General features: G+C 37.9%; 1 protein-coding gene across 5 annotated transcripts in view; it reads left to right on the forward strand.

Moving 5' to 3' along the window:
* Positions 1–938: 938 nt before the first annotated feature.
* LOC131245547 (membrane-bound transcription factor site-2 protease homolog) overlaps positions 939–22,351 on the forward strand; it is a 32,292-nt gene continuing 10,879 nt past the window's right edge. Inside the window, exons 1-6 of one of the 5 annotated variants that reach the window (XM_058245081.1) lie at positions 939–1,163; positions 1,254–1,319; positions 6,975–7,041; positions 7,619–7,702; positions 7,786–7,889; positions 11,323–11,470. In XM_058245081.1, the coding sequence (XP_058101064.1) occupies positions 1,075–1,163; positions 1,254–1,319; positions 6,975–7,041; positions 7,619–7,702; positions 7,786–7,889; positions 11,323–11,470 (558 nt within the window). In that variant the 5' untranslated portion in view covers positions 939–1,074. Of the gene's footprint in view, positions 1,164–1,253; positions 1,320–6,974; positions 7,042–7,618; positions 7,703–7,785; positions 7,890–11,322; positions 11,471–22,351 lie in introns of those variants that run through there. The other 4 variants (XM_058245080.1, XM_058245078.1, XM_058245077.1 and 1 more) reach the window with 4 other exon arrangements.

Genomic DNA, 22,351 nt, shown 5'->3' on the forward strand with positions numbered 1-22,351 from the left:
TGATCTATCTGGTTATCTTGCCGTCCATCCCTTTTCTGATTATTTTAAGGTATGAGTACAAAACGAGTCACGTCCAAATCTCTGCAACCACGCTTGTTATTTGATGTGGTCTACTTTAGTGTTGTATCTACCTTATTTTTGTACTCGTACATTGAGGGCCTGTTCTACTTTAGCGTTGTATCTACCTTACTTTTGTACTCATACATTGAGGGCCTGTTTAATTATCCATAATACATGTATATCATGATAAATAGGTAATTATTACCTTTTCACCTTGTTAGAAAATATGTGAGTAATTCGTCCTCAAAAATTGAAACAAAAGTGTCCACTTTAATATGTGGACCCCACCATAATGTATATGATATATCTGTACTGTCTATTTATTTTATTAAAACATTTTGGAACATGAATAAAAAAATGAGGCAGATCCAACACTCAAATGACTCACACAAAAGGAAGCAGTGGCCTTAATTCGTTCACCATTGAAAGTTATTTTCTTTAGTAGGCCCACATTAAGGTTTTTTCATCATCTAACCTGTTCATAGGGTCACACAGACATGGTTAAGGGGAAAACACAAATATCAGCTTGATCCAAAATTTTTACGGGCCCCAAGAAGTTTTTAATGGTATGTGTTCGATTCCCCTTGTTTCTTGTGGTGTGGTGCATTTGAGCTTTGGATCTGCCTCATTGTTTTGCTCATGCCATAAATTCAGCTGGCACAACAAATGAGCGGCGTGGATAAGTAACATACATTATGATAGCCTCACATTGATGTTGTAAATTTCTCACTTTAAGTGTAAAAAACAGTAAGTTGTCACATTCGTGGTAATAACCTGGGTAAATAATTATTACCCATTTACATTTACATGCGAATTACAGTTGAGCCGAAAAATCAAACAGGCCCTGAAATGATTTGAGAAAAGGAACGGACGGCATACATAAAGATACATTACGGTGAGCCCGCCACGCAACTGCGCAAGCTAGAGACGGCGGGGGTTGGATGAAATCCGCGATCTCCATCGCGGCTGTAAAGCAGCGAGATATCTCGGAAGGGAAAAGCAAGAGAAGCAAGCATGGCAGGCGGGCGATGGCGAAGGTCCGCAAGGGCACAAACCCTGCTCCCTCTCCGTACAACTCACCTTTCCCACACCACCTCCTGCTGGTATCTCTCTCTCGACCTCCTCTTCTATCGTGCAATCGCAGCCCTTAATCTTGCCGACTGGTTGAATGCATCTCTTCCTCTCTATTTCAGGTACTGCGACTTCAAGATTTCTACCTTCAACGAACTTCTGTTTTCTTTAGGGCGTAAACATGCAAGGTATCTCTTCTACAGCTACACAGATGCATACAATTGAGTACTGATCACTTACAAGCGGTTGTAGGGTACAACCTTTGCTCCTCTTTTGTTGCTTCATGCATTCATAACGTTGATTTCCAATCTTCCACCTGAAAATACCACATATTTTGAAGGGAGTAAGGCTTGTATCAAAGGTCTGTATGTTAAACTATAACTGGTCGTAGGTGTTCATTTCTCTGGGAAAACACTTGGGTACCTCATGCTAGGTACATACCCCTGTTTTGGCCCTTGATTCCAAAATTCAGGATGATTCAACACTTAAGTGAAAAAAAAAACCCCTTTTAAGTTCACATTTTTATGGCCCCCTGATTTTTGGAATACTGTGATTTTTGGGTAATTCTTTCATCCTGATGAGGCGCACTAGATGAATAGATTGGATGGCATATGAACACCACTGTGGGTCCTACACAAAACCATCCTACACAAAACTAAGGGTGGGCATTCCATCCGAACTATTTTCCTGTGGCGTTGCCTACCCAAGTTTTGGATGATCATGACTTTTAGGTTCAATGGTTAAAATGGGGTATTGTTCCTGATGGACATGATGAATATCATGAAGGATTGATCCGCATGGCTCTAGGTTTGTGGAAACAACCCTTATTATATACCTAGAGCAAGTTACCATGGTTCATATAGGGGTGTCAATGGGCTGGCTTTGGGCCAGATACAGGGGTATCCATACCCATACCCATACCCACCAGTGGGCATTGCACCCATACCTATAACTGTAACTTTGTTGGGCCTAAAATGGGCACCTATACCGGTACTCTCCAGGGTGTTGTTGGGCCATTAGTGTATTAGTACTGATGTATGATTTGAGATTAAGAAAACACACATGTACCGTTAACTCAAAAGATCAAAATTTTATAATGAAATAAAGAAACTAAAGTTTTTTGATAAAATAAAATAAAATATAGCATTACAACACGTTATTTTGGATTAAAAATAGATAAGTAACTTCATGTTGTTTTTAAACCATCACATGATCAAAAGATAAAAACTATCTCAGTGAAACTACATACTTGGAGTACGAGTTAGAATATAAATTGTTTAATTGTTGGCTATAGATTAGATGTAGAATGAACCGAAAGTTAAGCTTGTTTGATTATATGTTTATTGGATTGACTAAAGGTTTTTGGATAGTCAAAAAATGAAAAATATGATTAGAGCTGGGCACAAAACAACTCGATTTAGCAGACTTGAGTCTTGACTCGTCCAACTCGTTTAGACTTGACCCGACTCGACCCGAACCGAGTGGGTGAGTCGATCCAAACCGAGTAGACTTCATCCAATCCGAACTCAAACCGAGTTGAGTTCGGGTCACCCAGTAACTCGACTCGAGTCAACCCGAAATCCAACTCAGTATTGACTCGACTCGATTCGAAACCCGACCTGTACACACACACACACACACACACACACACACACACACACACATATATATATATATATATATGACCCCAGATTTGATGTTTTAGATCTGAGACACCGTGTAGCTGATGAAGAGGCTGCAATTCCGATAGGTGCACTGTGGATACTTGCTGTACTTGACCCGACTCAGTGCTGACTCGACCCGACTCGGTACCTGTGACCAGGTCATACTTGGTCCGGATTAGTCTAGGCCAGACTCGAACTCGGATTGGGTCAGGCATATTGGACTTGGTACCGAGTCGGGTTGAGTTCGGGACAAGTCTATTTCAAAACCGGATCAATTCGGGTCAGCCCTATCTCGTTCCGACTTGACACGATGCCCAACTCTAAATATGATGGCCCTATTTCAACAAATAAGTGGCCTGAATCACAGCTTAGGTTTGTTCAACCAATTTGATTTTGGGACTGTTACTTAGTGACAATGGTTCCCACATTTTCTTGGTTTAATTAGAGATATTGTTTGCCATGTGTACAATTTGAGTGCATGTGCATCAAGCATCATACACAACCCAAATACCAAGTAACTCCCCATTTTAGTACAACTCTTGATTTGGTGTATAAATATTACATGAAGACTTTTGATTTGGCATATAAATTCTACACATATCCTACATGTTGGCACGTGCACCACAAGCCATTTCACACCTCTAGTGAGCCACATGTCCATATCAAAATTGATGGTTGGTAGGTTTGATCTAGGCGGTTCACATACATTTATCAACATCATCTAAGATTTATCCCAATTAATTGGGGTTGGCTACATGAATCCTGTTCCCCGTTCCCTGTTCCCTGTTCCCTGTTCCCTGTTCTGCCATTCCACTCCATCAAGGGCTAGACCTTCACTTATACTATAAGTCATTAAAACCTTTTCTCACTACCCCATCCACACCCATTTAGGCCTTCCCCTTGCCCTTTTAGAGCATTTAACCCGGAGTAGAGCATAAACCTAAAAGAATTGAAGAGGCCCATTCAGGAACAAGAAAATTACATCGTGATTTGGATCTCGATGAAGCAATACATTAATGAGAAGTTAGTTCGATAAGTTCAGTGAATTCTAGGTAAGCAAGTTAAGTTAAAACTCATGTTTCTTGAAAAATGGAAGAAAAAACCCATTCGTTAAGAAAAACCCTGCTATAAAGGGCTGGAATCGACACATTGATTCTTTTTTGTTTTGCAATTTTTATTTTTTGTACCAACTCACTCCTTCTGACCAACGCTGTTCTTGGTCTCCATTGGACATGATCAAACCATTTAAGACTACTTTCCCTCATGTTATTACCCATTAGTGCAACTCCTAAGTTCCTTCAAATGCATTCATTTTTAATTCTATCCTTCCTCATCTTGCCACTCATCCACCTTAGCATCCCCATTTTAGCTGCGCTCATCCTATGAATGCGTTGTTCCTTAACTATGATGCAGGACATGAAATTCAAATATGATGTGCAAGACTTTCAGGCTTAAGATCACGTTAGTTTAGAAACAATTATACAAATTCCATATCGCACACAAAAGCTCAAACATTCAATCAAGGGGAATCTATGTGGGTCCAGACCTACACATGTTAGGGTTGGATCAATAAAAATTATGAACCAAACGATACTCAAAGGGAAGTAAATTCATCCACACATGCACAACAATCTGTCCTTAATCGAAGGGATTCACAGGTTTCAATTTAGAGAACCCTAGGATTGGAAAAATGGGCAAATAAATTGAAAATAATGCAATATAGGGTTAGTGTTATGGAAAGCAAGTACAAGAGGGATGAAAGAGGTGGGAAATCTGAACCTGGCGACAGTCCACGCGCGCGGACAGTGGGCCAGACTTGACGCACATGTGCAGGGGCCTGGCCGCACGTGTGAGAGGGCCTTGAATCCAGAAACCAACTCCTTGAGTCTGGTTGGCTAGGGGTGGGTTCCAAAACCTCCGATTTTCGGGCCAATCCGATGTGCGGTCTATGCGTGGTGCTCCGCCGAAGTTTCAGCCATCTTGCAGGGTCAGATTTTGGAATTCTGCTGTAGAGGAGAAAATTGTTGCAATAAAGGACGAATTTGAAGCGTAGATAGTTGTAGGGGATGAGAAGTATGGATGGTAGAAGATGGGAGTGAATCGGGATAAATGTGGCTTCGCACCACGGTAGTCAGCTCTTCGAGGAAGGGAGGGTTTCACACCCAATTTGATTTCCACAACTCAGAAGCTCAGAGGAGTAGAAAAACGCAAGAATTTTTATTAATATTCAATGAGAAAAAAAGACTACAAGGGGTGCCTATTTATAATAAAATCCTATACCCCAAAACTCGCGCCATTTGCGCAGCCTATTACTTGGCGATGAAGTAATTAAAAATAATAACTAATCAAAGTAATCTAAACTATCCATGATACTTTTAATGACAATAATAAACAAAACATAAAATACGAGATTAATTAGATCAGTGGGCCACGATCATGAGAACCCATGGTGGGCTTTACATGGCTATCAAGTCTACTCCAATGAACAAAAACGTAGTCCTCTAGTTAGGAGGTCCTCCTTGGACGTTGTCATCGATCCAGATCGATGGTGGGGCCCTCCTCTTCCTTGCGTACGTGCGTAGGGGGGCGTGTGTATGCGCGTGGTGTCCCCATCAAACTACCCAATATTTTCTTCCATAAAGCATGTCTAGTCTTACCGCTGTTGTAAAAAATTTCCCTTTTAGTTTGAATGGAATACATACATATATAATTTTTTATTTATTTATTTATTTATATATACTCGGGTTTGGGTATGGGTTGGTGTATACCCACACCCGGCCCATTTATTAATTAGGCTAAAAAAACACACACTCACACCTGTTTAGCTACACCCATACCTAGCTCGGTTACCCATTTGGTGCACCTGGCCAGCTGCACCCCTAGGCTCATTTCTCTATGAACACCTGCATCAAGGAAGTACTCTAGGATGCAAGCAACCACACATGCTTCAGCGTGGAAGCATCTCTAGCCGGCCACTTTTGGAGGTTAGAATCCATAAAACCAGTCCACCACCTATATTCCGGTCTATAGATTTCTTTTCCAGAAAGTCAAGTTGATCCAAAGTCAGGTGGACCACATGTATAGTGAGTGTGAGCCACTGGTTAGTCTCTCCTCATTTGTCCATTCCTTCACACACATGTGGTGCACTGGATGGATCGTCCCTCTTTTAAAAAGGCATCTACAATATGTGGCCTACTTGATATGAGGCTTGGATTTGGCAAAAGTGAGACACATTTGGTGGAATACTACATGTGCATCGTAACTCGAATTATAACCTCATTAGAGGAAAGATACCAGCATCTGCTCGTTAGTACGAGCTTTGCAATCCATTTAAAGGACTATATAGCACATGAAAAACACATTTCACCAAGAAATTATTCAAGTGTCAGAACCTCATCTCATATTAATTGTCATACATCAAATATTTTGGACTGCTCATATGGACAATTATGTATGCTGGCTGTTAGAAGCTTTTACTAAACAATGCAAAAAAAAAAAAAAAAAACGACGTTGCCAATCTTTTCCTCACATCTTGATCCGCGCACCTATCTACACGTGTGCTAAATTTGAGCCGTTCATAAGGTGGCCTTCACTTGTGGCCTACCTGATGAGTGTGCTGGCCTGTTTTGTATGCCTGGAATCTACATGATGGGTTTTGCCCATAGTTTGAGAAATCATCCGATATGACTTGGTTCTAGTGCAAATCGATATGAGTCATGACATTGGTGCGGACCCAGGTGACTCACACTCGGAAACCACTACTTAAATCGATTGGTTTGCCTGATAAACAGCTTGGATGTTAGAGATATGGTGCATGACTGCATGCTGGCATGCAACCTGCTGGCATGATTGTCAAACTTATCCAAATATTCAGTCTCTGGCTTTCGGAATCACAGAAAATGCCATTAGCTCATGTTCTGTGGCCCCATTTCTCTTCGTGGGATCCTAACATAGATTGTTAGCTCGCACTGCTTCCCCATGAAATAGACTTAAAAGCTGTCCTGGATGGTTTTGCTATATCACGTTTATAGTGACTATTCAACATCATTTACACTATTCCTTAAAAAAAAAAACCTCCTTTTCTGAAGCACTTTGTTCCCCTTTTTGTTGCTATTTTTTTTTTCAATGCACAAGCTTGTCAAATTTACTGAAACTTTGAGGATTTTCTATTGCCCACAGGTTTTTACGAGTTTGGTTTGCAATCGGGGTTGGATTTAGCATCATCGCATTAATTGGAGCTACTGTGGTTAGAAAAATATACGCTATTTCTCATCTATATGCATTGGATGCTGTCATGTTATTGTTTGCCTGTCATTTCTAAGAGCATTATTATTTATTTTCCTTTGGTCAACATATCATTGTCTTTTGAATTGTGTGGTAATAAATTAGATAAGGATTGTATCAATAACCCTGCCATCCAAATTCTTGACTTAACACAATTTGGATGTTTCATTGTCTGCTGTATTACACATGTTTCAGTCACATGACTCAATGGCCAGATCAATCATTCCTGCCTCTGGTTAAGTATGATCTCAATTGTTCACAATTATACTGTTCCCTCGGGCGTCTATTTTCTTGCACGGACATTGCTTTATTTACATTCTCCCAATTCCCCCCCCCCCCCCCCCCCCTTTTTTTGAAAGGTAACATTGGTTCGAACCTGAGACCTTGGTGATACTTTATGTGTATATATAATGCATAAATGCTCTCCCAAGTCCCAGTGCCTTGATTTTCCTTCAACGTTATATTTATTTGCTATATTCGAGCTCTACATGCATCAGATACTAACTGCATGATGGATTGGCCGCTCCCACAATTGACAGATCCTACTGAAGGAATCTGTTGGAGCTTTATATGTGCACAATGGGAATGCTTCAACGGGCATGTTGTTTGGACTTTCTCCTTTGGTTGGTGGCCTTTACTTTTCCTGGGTTCTATGGTATTGGGATCATTCATGAATCCGTCAAGTTTTCATTTATTTGCTACACAGGTTCCTGGTTTGAGAATATCGATCACCGATGCTGGATACATGATCATCTCAACCTTGATATCCATAGCTGTTCATGAGTTTGGTCATGCTGTTGCTGCTGCAAGGTCAGTTCTTAGTTGCTGCTACCTTGACAAAAGAAATAATAAATCTTACATCTGGTCTTTGATGGTTTGAAATTTGAACTTAATACCATTCGTCGGTCAGATTCGAGCTTGCCTCTTTGGCATTTATATTTTCTCATATATGTCTACAGTTTCATTCAAACTATTATTTTGGTATTGCTTTATATATGGCATCCATTTGTGTTTATATTTTGTTTATATTGCTGTATGCCTGCTTAAGATGATTCTCTGTTGTCCTGTCAAAGACAAGGGTAAGGGTCTGTGCACTTGAAAGGAGAGTGAAAAACAATGCTGGCATATTTACTGAGTTTAGTGCTAAATTGTGCTCAAGCATAAATTATCTGCCTAATGCTTAGGCACAAAAGTAATTGTAATCAGTAAAACATTAGATGATTTCCAGTGTCGAACGCAATGTCCAACTTATTATATTTCAAGGAATCTTTGACCGCCTGAGGGAGCGTGGCATATGGTGTATGACACATGGTTACATGGATGACTGATTGCTCTAGTATGTGGTACGCTACTCCAATGTCTGTTATCGAAGGAGCAGGATCATATGGATCGCTCCTGTCTATGCAATAAATGATGAGGATATCCGAGCCCATAGAGTACACCAGAGGAGGAGGAGAGCCCTAGTGGCTTCGTTGTGGCTAGGTGATTTTCAGGTGGGATTCACAGTTGGGCCTGGATCGAATTTTTAGCCATTGTAGAAGTCCCCACATGCACGTGCATCTTCAAAGGCCCTACACTAGAAAGATGCATGTGGGTTGCTTAGTTGGGAGATTTGGACCGTTGGATTGCAACGATACGATGATCGGATTGTTGGATCGTGTTGACAACTTGATCGAACCGTTGATCGTGGGCCATCACCATCGGACATCCTTGGATATTATATACTTTAGGATTTCAATTTTTTCAGCATAGATTAGGTGTTATTTCATATTTGGTACACTTATTTTATGTATTGAGAAGTTTGAGACATATATGGAACAAAAAAGAAACTGAGAGGGCAAAATTGTAATTTGGCAGCCCAAAAGCCTATTTAAGGCTCGGACTTCCAGCCTTAAGAGGTTTTTTTTTTTTTTTTTAATTTTAATTTTATTTTAATGATATTCTTTGTGAAAAAAGAAAAGAGCTCTTATCTCTTTCCCATGTATGATTCATGGAAATCTCTTGTGATTAGAGATCTCTTGGTGTGATTCCAAGGTAGTGTGAAGCCACAAGCTATGCTTTTGTCCCTTTTTCTTCAACAACAAGGTATTGACCTGCTTCTCTTTTCTTTTCTTAGCTTCTTCTTCTTCTTCTTCTTCTTATCTCATCCCATACCCAACCCATCAACACCAACCCTAACCCATCTCACAACCCTAATTCTCTCCAACTCAAACCCACCTTAGGCTTGACCATACAATCAACCCAAATCGTACGGACCAGTCCGTCCTGTTCGTATGGCCATCCTTCCTCTTCCCTCTTGTGATTCTTCCTTCCCCTTCTCCCCCCATCTAATCCTTGCGGACACCCTAATTCCCTAACTTAGAACCCTAATTCCAAAACCCTTAACCCTAATTCCAAATTTCCCCAAATTAAAAAACCCCATGTTTCCTAATTGAGCCCCAAGTCTCAAATTGATCAAATCTACATTCAATTGATGCTAATACCCTATGCTAGATGGTAGTCTTAACTACCATGGGTCCTTGTTGAGCTTTATTTTATAGTTTTGGATTGCGGGATTATCCTTAGACCCTGAATTTGAGCATAGTTACTGTTTGGGATTCCTTCAATTTGTGATTGAACTGCCTTCATTTTATACTTTAATTGCTTACATAATTAATTGGCTAAGTTCAACAATTCATCATAGTAGATCTCATGTCCTGCATGGCTGCATCAATAAAGCTCTATATGTGAATTAATATTGTACTTTATATATAAAATAATGAATGTTTCTACTATAATTCCCACATTCACGGTGTTATTATGTATGCATGCTGCTCCATAGATCAATATAAAACACTACCTTATACATTTACATTACAACTTAATGAACACTAAGAGTGTAGAACCATAATCTGGATGCGTGATTTGGACTGGAAATGTGGGGGATGGGTGATTAAGGTGACAATGGTATGGCATGCACTGATAAGTGTGACTGACTTGGTAGATACTGAAATGTTGGGATTGCTGTCTTGTATTTCTTGAAGATTCTGCTGATTTCGTTCATGCCAATCTTACTGGAAACATTTGTGGTTCCTTGCTCATAGAACTGTTACCAGATGATTGGTGGGATTATAGTATTCTTGCTTGATGGAATAATAAAACATAAATTTGTGCCTAGATTCTCCAAAATGTTGGAAATTGTTCCAATTCATAAATGATAAATGTCATATTAAAGATATTACTTATTTATGTAATGGAATTGGGATGGTTTGGGTGATGCCATGGAATATTGAAGCCTTTATCCAGGCATTGCATGGGGCTGCTCGCGTACAAGGAGGAACCTATTGTGGCATCTTGCTTTGTTAGTTGGGCTTGGGTATCTGGAAGGAATACCATAATAGAATGTTTGGTAACATATATGAAACGCATACCGAGATATTCCAAAAGGCTAGGAGTAGAGATTAATTGAGCTGTGGATTTAAAAGCCTTTTCTCAGATGTAGACATGATCGAATCAAGGAAATTTGGTGGCAGTGATTCTTGTAATGGAATCAATGATCTCTCATCATCAGCCCCTTCAAGGCAGCACCCTGGAGTGTTTGTTTTGTTTTCATTGCTTTCTTAATAAAATTTCACTTACCATTAAAAGAAGTGATGGAGAGACTTAACATATCCCCTCTCCTAACTATTTATTCACATCCAATAATAGGGCATCTATCTGATTTCTAGATAGAGATCTAAGCCTTCGAAAGGGCATTTAAAAAAATGATGATAAACACCATAGCATTTTTTAAAAATGCTTTTATGACTCCATTTTGAATGCTTATTCCATGGGTTTGCAATATATTCATTAGAAGGGGAAGAACTTTATCCCATTAGCAAGTCTTTCTGGGCTCTAATGATCCCAGTGGGAGTCACCGTAACAGGATTCGTAAAGCTGACCCCAGTTAGTTGGGATAAGGCTTTGATGATGATGACAGTAATGAACTCAAAGGGAGTCATCTGAACATTGTAGGTTTTTTCTCCTGAGTTTGATTAATCTGCAAGTGCATTAACCTTTTATTTGTTTGCTCATAATCACCGTGAATTGAAGGACTGAATTTTTTGTTTCATGATATTTGTTATGCTCATAAGTGATTAGTATCATCAGCATATGACAGTGAAAAAGCTATGGGCAAATTGAGGATCTGGGATTTCAGATTTTGAAAATTGCAATGCTGGATTCTCATTGCTGGTGCTGTAGGCACCGCTGCTACAAAAAACAGTGAGGGCATGCACATTGAATACATAGCCATATTTCTAGCAATCCTGTTTCCGGGGGCTTTGGTTGCTTTCAACTATGAACTGCTGCAGAGTCTACCTCCCTTCACCGCCCTTCGTATATATTGTGCAGGCATATGGCATAATGCCGTGGTGAGTTTTAATCTTTTCTTGTCAATGCAAAGTAGGATATTCTAGATAACAAGAATTTCCTTTTCGATGGCTTAAATTGGAACTCACTTTGCTTTTTCTATCTCATAATTAGTGTAAACCATCCTTGCTTTTGAGCCGATAAAAGAAAAGAACATTCTTGCTTTCAGTTTGTATAGCTTCCTTTTTCATTGTAATATATGTTTTTAGCTAGCTAAATAGAGAGCAGATAGGGAAGCAAGGGAAGCTACTTGGAGCAGCAATGGTCTTGAATCGTGTTTGGTTGTGAGGGTGTAGTTTTCAAAAAGGTCTTAGGTTTAGGTTTGTGGAAATGTTTTACAAACTCGAGTGCACATCAATTCATTTTTGTTAGCTGTTTGTACAATGTAACTGGGTCAAATGTTTTCCAACATTGTGCATCTACTTAAAATACAATAAGCAAATAAACACAAAATGAACAGGTTAAACATCCAAAATGCCTTTGACAAAGTGGATAATTCCTTTGACATTTGAAGGGAGATCATGGGCTCATTTTTGATGGAAGTGCATGAATGTTTGAAGGAAATGGGTAACAACTACTTCTTCTGAAGAATGGTAGTTTATTGAAAAAAGGCAGCAGTGAACACCAAAAGGAAATGCAAATACAAAGAGCAAAACAGCTCATCCCTAAACAACGGGAAACTTCCCAAACACAGGGCTCATAATAAACATGAGGGAGGAATGCTCACCTGCGCACTAGTTCTCACGAGAACTGGTGTGAACTTTTTCAGAACTCATCACACGTGATGTGGGCCCAAAATCTGAACCGTCCATGTGATGCAGCACGCCATGAAACCCCCGGGGCCCGACCTTTTACCCTTATCCAAAACTTTAGTGGGCCATGGCAAAACAGAGAGACAAATCAAGGGAGGAAACTATTTCCTTTTTTCATGGCCCACCAAAGTTTTGGATCGGAGGGAAAGTTGGGCCCTAGGGGTTTCATGGGGTGTTGCATCACATGGACAGTTCAGATTTTGGACCCACATTACGTGTGATGAGTTCCGAAAAAGTTCTCACGAGTTCTCGTGAGAACTGGCGTGTAGGTGAGCATTCCTCAACATAAGGAATCATCTAGAAACCCTGGGCATGAGCAACTTTGATTGCGTATTTGAGGACACCAGGCTTATCTGAACTGTCAGCTTCGAAATGGGTAACCACCACTTGACCTGTCTCAAAAGAATTGTTTTCGTGTCCAGTTCTGGTTCAACATCTGCATTGTCTGGTTCTTGAATCATTGATTTAGGGTTGGAGAGAGATTTCAGTTGTGGGAAGGTGTGTACTTCTCAAATATGGCATGCATCTCTGAAAATTGTGATTGAGCATCTTTAAGCTTATACTAGGTGTGGTAGAATTCAAAACCTCGGCAGATCTTTCGATTTAAAGCCGCCATATCTGGTTCAAGCTAATGGATCCTAATGTCTATAATTTATAGAGAAACCTCACATTCGGACTATTTTGCACCTAATGTTCATCGATAATATTAATATGCCTCTCTGAAAGATATCCAACACATCTCAAACTTGAATTACTATCCCAACCTAATCTTGTTACCATTTTGGAGCTCAATTTCCTCCATGATTTTCGTCCATTCATACTCATATTTTCACCTGAGTAGGTGATGAAGTCTTCTTTCCTACACAAATTGAATGGTGAAAACAGAATTGAAGTGACTAAATTATGGCTGAAATAGGGAGGCAATAATATCATTGGATAAAAAGGAATATAGGAAAGGACATCATTGTAGAAAAAATGAGACAGAAAAGTGCATTTTTGGAGAATGTCAGAGAAATATGAGACAAAAGGGGCACTCTTGAGTTGTTAAAAGAAGGGCACTGTTGGAGAAAGATCATCTTCATCTAAGCCTTATACCAACTAGGGTCGGTTCACTGTTGGAGAACTGAAAATTATCAAAATTCTAAAAGGACTTTGATGATGCGACCCTAAGCAGGTCATGATTTTTTTTTTTTTAAATTTTTAGAGAGAGAGAGAGAGAGAGAGAGAGAGAGAGAGAGAGAGAGAGAGAGAGAGGACTTGTGATAGTTGAAAAAATTACGAAGGACAGGACAGAAATTACTTGGAAGGACTTGTTACCAAAAGAGTTGCGATGAGTTAGCATACAGTCCATTCAAGAGTATGTTGCGAGGACGTCATCGATTACAACAGGAGTGGGAAAAACTATAATCAAGCACTGCCTTAAATTTTGTAGCTAAAGTTTTTGCAAGTATCTCATAGGACCTCTCTATCATATGTATTGGCCTATAATCCTTATGCTTTTTGCGCCAATTACTTTTGGGATAATCGCAATAAATGACACTCATATGTTAGCCAACAGCCAATTCATTTTAAAAAAAATTCTATCATGAACCCTATGATGTATCCCAAAACAGCTGAAAGAAAGCTACTGGAAAACCATTTGGCCCTGGTGCCTTATCCTTTTCTAATGAATCCACAGCTGCCTTAACTTCTCCTCAGTGAAGGGATTCTCCAAGGCTTCAACTTCATCATTTGATAGACTACTGAATTCCAAGTTATCTAACCACCACTTAACCCATCCTTTCTCAGTTAGCATTCTTTCATAGAATTGTACTATTGCCTCGCACAATTGATCTCTCCTTTCTATTCTTCTCCCATCCACTACCACACTGCCAATCTTGTTGCTCCTAGTCCGAGCACTTGCAACACTGGAAGAATTGTGCTTTTGTCCCCCTCCTTGAGCCAAACTACCATCGATTATTGACGCCACTTGATTTCTTCCTCCCCCAGTCAGTTCAAACAATCTTGGATTAGCTTCAACCTTAATGATGTATTGTCCTTTGATAGTTCCGTCTCTTCATGTCAATCTCCTGGATGCCCTCGAGTATAGCTCCCACTTCGGTTTCCCAATTCCCCAAGACCCCCCCTTTCCAATAATTAATTTTGCTTTTCAACATGCTCAACTTTTGGCATACCCTGAAGCCCGCAAAACCCTCCACCTCCAAAGACCTCCACCCCTCCTTCACTAGCCCCGGGACGCCTTCCACTTCTAACCAAGATAGCTCGAATCTAAACGGCCTTGGCCCCCGATTCTCAACCTCCACCTCGAGCACAATAGGGCAATGATTAGACACTGACTTCGGGGGACACCAATGGGTATTTTTCCACCCACCTCCACGAAACAAAGAGCACGTCGATCTTGGACATGATAAGATTTTCCTGCCCATTCAACAACATATGTTTAACTGCCCTGTTGCAAGCTGAAGTAATTCGTGAGAAGTCACCCACTCCGAGAAGTACCTTACACTGCCGGTGATTCTGCCCACTCTAGATTTTTTAAATGTGAATCTTGTCACCTTAAAAATCACCCCACACACACCCTGGAAAGTTGCTTCTTTCCTGCTCATTCAATCCAGCCCAAAATGTCGGCCCATAAACAACAGTAAATAGTCATATGAAATTCCCTGATGCATCCTTTAGAAATACTGATGCAAAGTAATCCTTCCCCACCATTCCTCTACCAAATACTTCAAATCCCAGACTACCACAATTCCTTCGGCAGTTCCCACCGCATTAAAAAATACCCACTCTTTGGTTTTGTAACCCCATACTGAATCCAACATCTTCCTATCACAGTTAGCCAGCTCAGTCTCTTGTGGCGAGATGATATGAGCTTTCGATTTACAACACACTTCTTTAATCTGCCATCTCCTCAGTTGGTCCCCCTGCCCTCGGACATTGTTGCTGATGACTCATATGAAAACTGATCTAGCTCTTCTACCCTTTCTACTCCCTCTCATACTCCCCATGAGTTCTAGTTCACCACTGAACAAGATTGATCAACTCTTGCTGCCCTTTTAGAGATGGTTGTGGCTTCCTCCAAGGCATGAGATCTTCCTTTTGGCTTCAACGATGCTCTACAAACTGGATCAGAGTGTAGTAGTCTTCATCGCCAGTGTTGTAATGTGTGACTGCACATTTGCATATGTGCACAGTTCAAGGAAAATCGCATATGCGATCCCTGCACATATGTGATCGCATGTTGTAATGTGCAACAATATGCGATGTATGCAATCATATATTTGCCCAACGGTAAGAAATCTGACCTTTTGAAACTTATTTTCTTTTTATTTTTTTCATTTCAAAATCCAGCCTTTTTCCCTATAAAAAGGCATTCATTCTACATGCACTCAAACTCTCTCTCTACTCTCATACACTTTCAAAGTCTCAAATCTTGCATTCTCTCTTACTAATTACATTCTCCATCCCTTAACTCTAAAATTCGAAGTCTCTAAGGCTCAAGATCCATCTTCTTTCAAGTTTCAATCAAGATTCAAGAAAGTAGAAGCAAGAATACATCAAAATCGAATTCCAAGTCAAGTCTCACATTTTATTTTCCACATCTATCTCTTTTTAGTTTCTAGATATCATTTCATTTTCCACATCTCATAATTCTCATTCGTTTCATTTTGTACATTCTCTTATTTATCATATTCATTCTCTAGTTACATAATATTCATTCATAATGATACATTCTCTCTCTTTCTCTACATTTTACATTTTCTCTACATTCCTTCTCATTTCATTTTTATATCTTCGTAGATTCTCATTTCTACAATCTACAATCTACAATCTACATAACTAACAGGTAGTAACTACGTCTACATTCATTTGTCATTCTCATTTCTACTCTCTCTCTTTAGTCACTCATTATTCATTAATTTCTATTCTAATTTCATTTCCGTATCTCTTTAATCTCTACATTATCATCATTTCTATTCTACAATCTACATTCATTTATCAATCATCATTCTCATTTCTATATCTCTTTAGTCACTCATTACGTTAGTCATTATTCATTAATCTTTATTCTCATTTCTCTATCTCTTTAATCATTCTCTGCATTCTCATTTCTATTTTACCAATCTACATTCATTCATCATTCTCTAATCTCTACATTCCTCTCTCTCTCTCTCTCTCTCTCTCTCTCTCTACATTCAAGAGTCAAGAGACTCGAGACATTATTTATTCTTAGTTTGTTATAACTTACAAGAAGATTTATGATTTTCAACTTTTAAGAATCAAGTAATAGTTCAAAGAAGGCAAGAATTTATATTATACAAGAGCAACAAGAGTACAAGACTATAGCTACAAGTCTACAACATTCAAGAGTCAAGACAAGAATATATTTCCGAATTTTAGATTTTGTAATTGTGTAACTCTCTCTCTCTCTTCCCCCCCCCCCTCTTTTTCGTCTTTTCCTACAAGTGTAACTCTAACTCCCTCTCTTTCTCCTTTTCTTTTTTCTCCCTTTCTACTATTACTTGTTTAAGTGTGTAAGTATAACTCTCTACCTCTCCCCCTCTCCTCTCGCTATCTTTATTCTCTCTCTCCCTCCCCATCTCTCATTCTCTCTCACCCTCTCCCATCTTTCTAGTCTTGACTCGTTACTTTATTTTAGTTTTTAGTTTTTACAAGTTTCCAACTTACAAGTTATAATAAGAAGAATCAACACACGCACACACACACACACAAAATCATATCTTGTTCCCAATCTTCCTCTTTGAAACCCAAGTCAAATGACCCGGGTTAGAAGTATGAGCACTATCGGAGTGCTATGGATAAGATTCACATAGTATGTGAGTTATGTAGGTACGTGGGTTCCGGTGGCATTGTGCGGCACATGCAACAACTTGAATATTTACCGAGGTCAAATGCAAAACATGTGACAAAATTATTTCAGAAATCCGAAGGGAGATCATGGAGTATGTGGATAAACAATCGAGAAAGAGATGTGATAATGCCCTACGTCAAGAGGAATATATGGAACAAGATGCGTACGAAGATATAAATGTAGTTAATGTAAATGAAGCTAGCGCTACTCCCCTACTCTGATAGGCTAGTCTAGACCACCAATGACTTCGAAAAGAGCCTGAGGGCATGCGCCCATGGATAGATGATGTAGACCACACCCTGAGGGTGTGGTCGACCAAAAGGGTCAGGGCAAAGGGTCGGCTCAAATAACTTTAGAAAGCCGGTATAAACAAAAAATGGAAAACCACTATTCAATATATTGCTACATGGTTTACTAAGCTAGCATTGCTTTCAACGCAGTTAAATCGAGAATATTCAAAGTTATAGTTGAGGCTATAGGTCAATTTGGACCTGGGCTTAAACCTTATTCATATCATGAAATAAGGGAGATGTGCCTCAAAGTTGAAGTTGATTATACATGATCCTTTAGAGCCGAATATAAGGAATTGTAGAAAACGTTTGGGTGTTCACGCATAGCCGATGGATGGACCGATAAATCCGATCGGTCTCTTATTAACTTTCTAGTGAATTGTCCAGCTGAGACAATGTTCTTAAAGTCCGCAGATGCATTGGGCCATTTACATACTGGAGATTACTTGTTTAAATTACTAGATAGTGTAATTAAGCAAATAGGCGAGGAATACATTTTTCAGGTAATTACAGACAACGTAGCCTCATATGTAGCCGCTAGTCGTCTTCTCATGGAGAAGAGGCGCCATTTATTTTGGACCCTCTTGTACGGCCCATTATGTTAATATGATATTATAAGATATATGTAGGTTAATTTTTAAAGTGATTGCAAGGACTAGAAGAGTTATGATCCTTATGTATAAACATGCCATTCTTCTTAGTGAATGAGGAAACACATTGGGGGTAATTTGCTACATCCAACAGTCACCTGTTTCACTACAATCTTCTTAACACTATAAAAATTATATGTAAAAAATCGAAATTTATAAGCTTTGTAGTGTCGACCGATTTTACAAGTTAGCATTAGTCAAAGAAAGCTGAAGGGAAACATGTTCAACAAATAATCATTTCGCAAAGTTTTTGGACAAAAGTGGTAAAGGCGCTAAAAGAATCCGAGTCCTTTGCCATTGTGTTGCGATTGGTGGACATGGATGAGACGCTTCTAATGGGTTACATATATGATGCGATTGAGATGACAAGAAATAAGATCATGGACCATTTTAACTATAGAGAATGCGATTACAAGCCCATTATAGATATTATAGATAGAAGATGGGGCAACCAAATATCATCTCCATTGTATTCGGATGCGTACATTCTTAACCCAGCCTGTTTATTCGCTTCTCTTGATCCGGCAGAAACACTTACTATACATATGGTTAGATTTATTGACATGTTGAAAAGAATGATTCCAGATAGAGAAGAACAGTTGTTCAAGATTTCAGTTTTACTGGAATTTCTATATAAAGAGTGATGCCATATTCTCAAGAGATATCGTCATCAAATATCGAACAATGAAATTGCCCATTAAGTAGTATGTCTAAGCTCTCATACAAATAGTTTTTTTACAATATAATTTACAAAGTCTAACCTACTTAAACTGTTTTTCTTAGTTGACTGGTGGGTTGCCTATGGAGTGGACTCGAACAGGAAGGATCCGGTTCTAAAGAAGCTGGTCATGGGGATTCTTGGACTCACATGTTCTGCTAGTAGTTGTGAGCGCAACTGGAGCACGTTCGAGATGATAAGTTTGGAATGAAAATGTTAATATGTTAGTATGTTACTGACTTACCGTTTGGTAATTGTAATTTGTAAGTGTAAGCGAATTAGTTAAATAGCTAATGCCAAATACATTTTCTTTCATGTAGATTCACACTAACAAAAATGAATCTCCTTAAGCAAAAGAAGCTCAATGACTTAGTCTCCATCTAATACAATCAGAAATTGCGAGAACGATTCCAGACTAAGAAAGAAAAGCCTAGTTTCTTTGACTCTATTTGCTTAAATGAACTGAATGCAAATAATGAATAGCTCGTGGAGATGGACGACCTAATATTTGCTAGTAAGGACCAAGGTGTCCCGTATCGGTATCGGTTGGCGTAACGGTGACCTTCAAAACCGATACGGATACGGGGGCGTAACGGTGATACGGGGGCGTAACGGCCCGTAACGGTGCAAAAATTTTTTTTTGTCAAAAAAATATGAAAAAATATGGATTAAATCCGGAATATTCTAAGCATTCCAAATATGCATTCATTTATAAATTGGAACATGTTTATGGTGGTGTAACGGTCCACTCTTTGGTGAGAAGTTGTATCGGACTATCTGATGAATTTATGAACCAGATAACCTGAATTTGACTACAAAATTCATATATTTAATTTTCTAACTATCTACTATCAATGATAGATATATTAGAATGAATGTAATATGAAAATATCTTACATTTAGGTGTTTGCAATTATTTTTGAGTTCCAAAATTCATGCGTAAATAGAAAAAAATAAAAAAAATAAAAATAAAATGGCACCCCAAATATGTAAAATGCACATTAACATGTTCTACTATGATTAACACATCATATGACATCATTAAAACAGCAAAAGAATCATTAAAAAATGATTTTTCGAATTTTCAAAAAAAGGGCCGAAATAAATGCGTAAATAGAAAAAAATATAAAAAAATATAAAATGGCACCCCAAATATGTAAATTGCACATTAACATGTTCTACTATGATTAACACATCATATGACATCATTAAAACAGCAAAAGAATCATTAAAAAATGATTTTTCGAATTTTCAAAAAAAGGGCCGAAATAAATGCGTAAATAGAAAAAAATATAAAAAAAATATAAAATGGCACCCCAAATCTGTAAAATGCACATTAACATGTTCTACTATGATTAACACATCATATGATGTCATTAAAACAGCAAAAGAATCATTAAAAAATGATTTTTCGAATTTTCAAAAAAAGGGCCAAAATAAATGCGTAAATAGAAAAAAATATATAAAATATATAAAATGGCACCCCAAATCTGTAAAATGCACATTAACATGTTCTACTATGATTAACACATCATATGATGTCATTAAAACAGCAAAAGAATCATTAAAAAATGATTTTTCGAATTTTCAAAAAAAGGGCCAAAATAAATGCGTAAATAGAAAAAAATATAAAAAAATATAAAATGGCACCCCAAATCTGTAAAATGCACATTAACATGTTCTACTATGATTAACACATCATATGATGTCATTAAAACAGCAAAAGAATCATTAAAAAATGATTTTTCGAATTTTCAAAAAAAGGGCCAAAATAAATGCGTAAATAGAAAAAAATATAAAAAATATATAAAATGGCACCCCAAATCTGTAAAATGCACATTAACATGTTCTACTATGATTAACACATCATATGAAGTCATTAAAACAGCAAAAGAAACATTAAAAATTGATTTTTCGAATTTTAAAAAAAGGGCCAAAATAAATGCGTAAATAGAAAAAAATATAAAAAATATATAAAATGGCACCCCAAATCTGTAAAATGCACATTAACATGTTCTACTATGATTAACACATCATATGACGTCATTAAAACAACAAAAGAATCATTAAAAATGATTTTTCGAATTTTCAAAAAAAGGGCCAAAATAAATGCGTAAATAGAAAAAAATATTAAAAAAATATAAAATGGCACCCCAAATCTGTAAAATGCACATTAACATGTTCTACTATGATTAACACATCAAATGGCATGATTAAAACAGCAAAACAACCATTAAAATTTGATTTTTCGAATTTTAAAAAAAGGGGCCAAAATTCATGCGTAAATAGAAAAAAATATTAAAAAATTATTAAATGGCACCCAAAATCTGTAAAATGTACATTAACATGTTCTACTATGATTAACACATCATATGACATGATTAAAACAACAAAACATATTAAAAAAAGTATAAATACCTATTTTTGACGAATTTCTGAAAAATGGCCCACCGAGCTTTGATTCAAAAAAATCTGTGATATAATGTGTTTTTATCTCAAATACCTAGCTAAGGTTGGTCGAAATTAGTAGTAGAAGGAGTGAAAAACAGTTTGGAAGCAAAAAGTTTCAAAAAAACAGCAAAAAATGAGCTAAAAATGAAAAAAAAAAAAAAGCCGATACGGGTACAAAAAATCGTATCGGCCGATACGGCCCCGAAACGGGTAACGGTTCACACCGTTACCGTTACGTATCGGCCGATACGGCCGATACGTAACCGATTCGGCACACCCTGGTAAGGACCTAACATGGGCACAAGTTGAAGATGCTGCATACGGATCGACTCCTGGATAAGGTACTTTTACTTCTGCTGGAAGGCGAATGAGAGGGGGGCGAGTAGTAGCAGTCAACCTGTGGAAGAGATTGAGGAGATAGAAGAAAGATGGTAAGATGATCAGGCTGAAGATCTACCGTTGGATATTGATGAAGTATTAATGCATATAGATAATAAAGAAACGAAAGAAGAAGTGTATGTGGAAGAAGGAAATGATTCAGATGATGACCAATGCTGTCATATTTGCATATGCGGTTGCATATACTTTTTTTGATTTAAAAAAAAAAAATCAAAAAAATAAGGAAAAATTAAGAAAAAATATATAAGAAAGTAGGGAAAACTTACCTAAGTCAATAGATAACAAATTTTATATGTTTGAAATACATTTGAGTGAAATAAAACCAATTAAATATCAAGTCATCAACGTTCGATAATATAGTTAACAAATATCAATTAACACTTAGTAAGTAAACAAAATGAATAAGCTATTTATTTATTATTGATTGTAGTAAATAGAAATATAATTTACAAGTCAATAAGTCATACATTAAGTTATCATCATCATCATCGTATGAGTCATCTCCTTCTTCCACATACATTTCTTCCTTTGTTTTTTCATCATTTGTATGTACTAATACTTCATCAATATCTAACGGCGGATCTTCAGCCTAATCATTATCTCCTCAATCTCTTTCATGGGTTGACTCTTACTACTTGTCCCCACCCCTCCTCCTTAGCCTTCGAGAGGAAGCAAAAGTACTTTTTCTAG

This window comes from Magnolia sinica, chromosome 5 (assembly GCF_029962835.1).
Source record: "Magnolia sinica isolate HGM2019 chromosome 5, MsV1, whole genome shotgun sequence".
NCBI classification, from domain to species: Eukaryota; Viridiplantae; Streptophyta; class Magnoliopsida; order Magnoliales; family Magnoliaceae; genus Magnolia; species Magnolia sinica.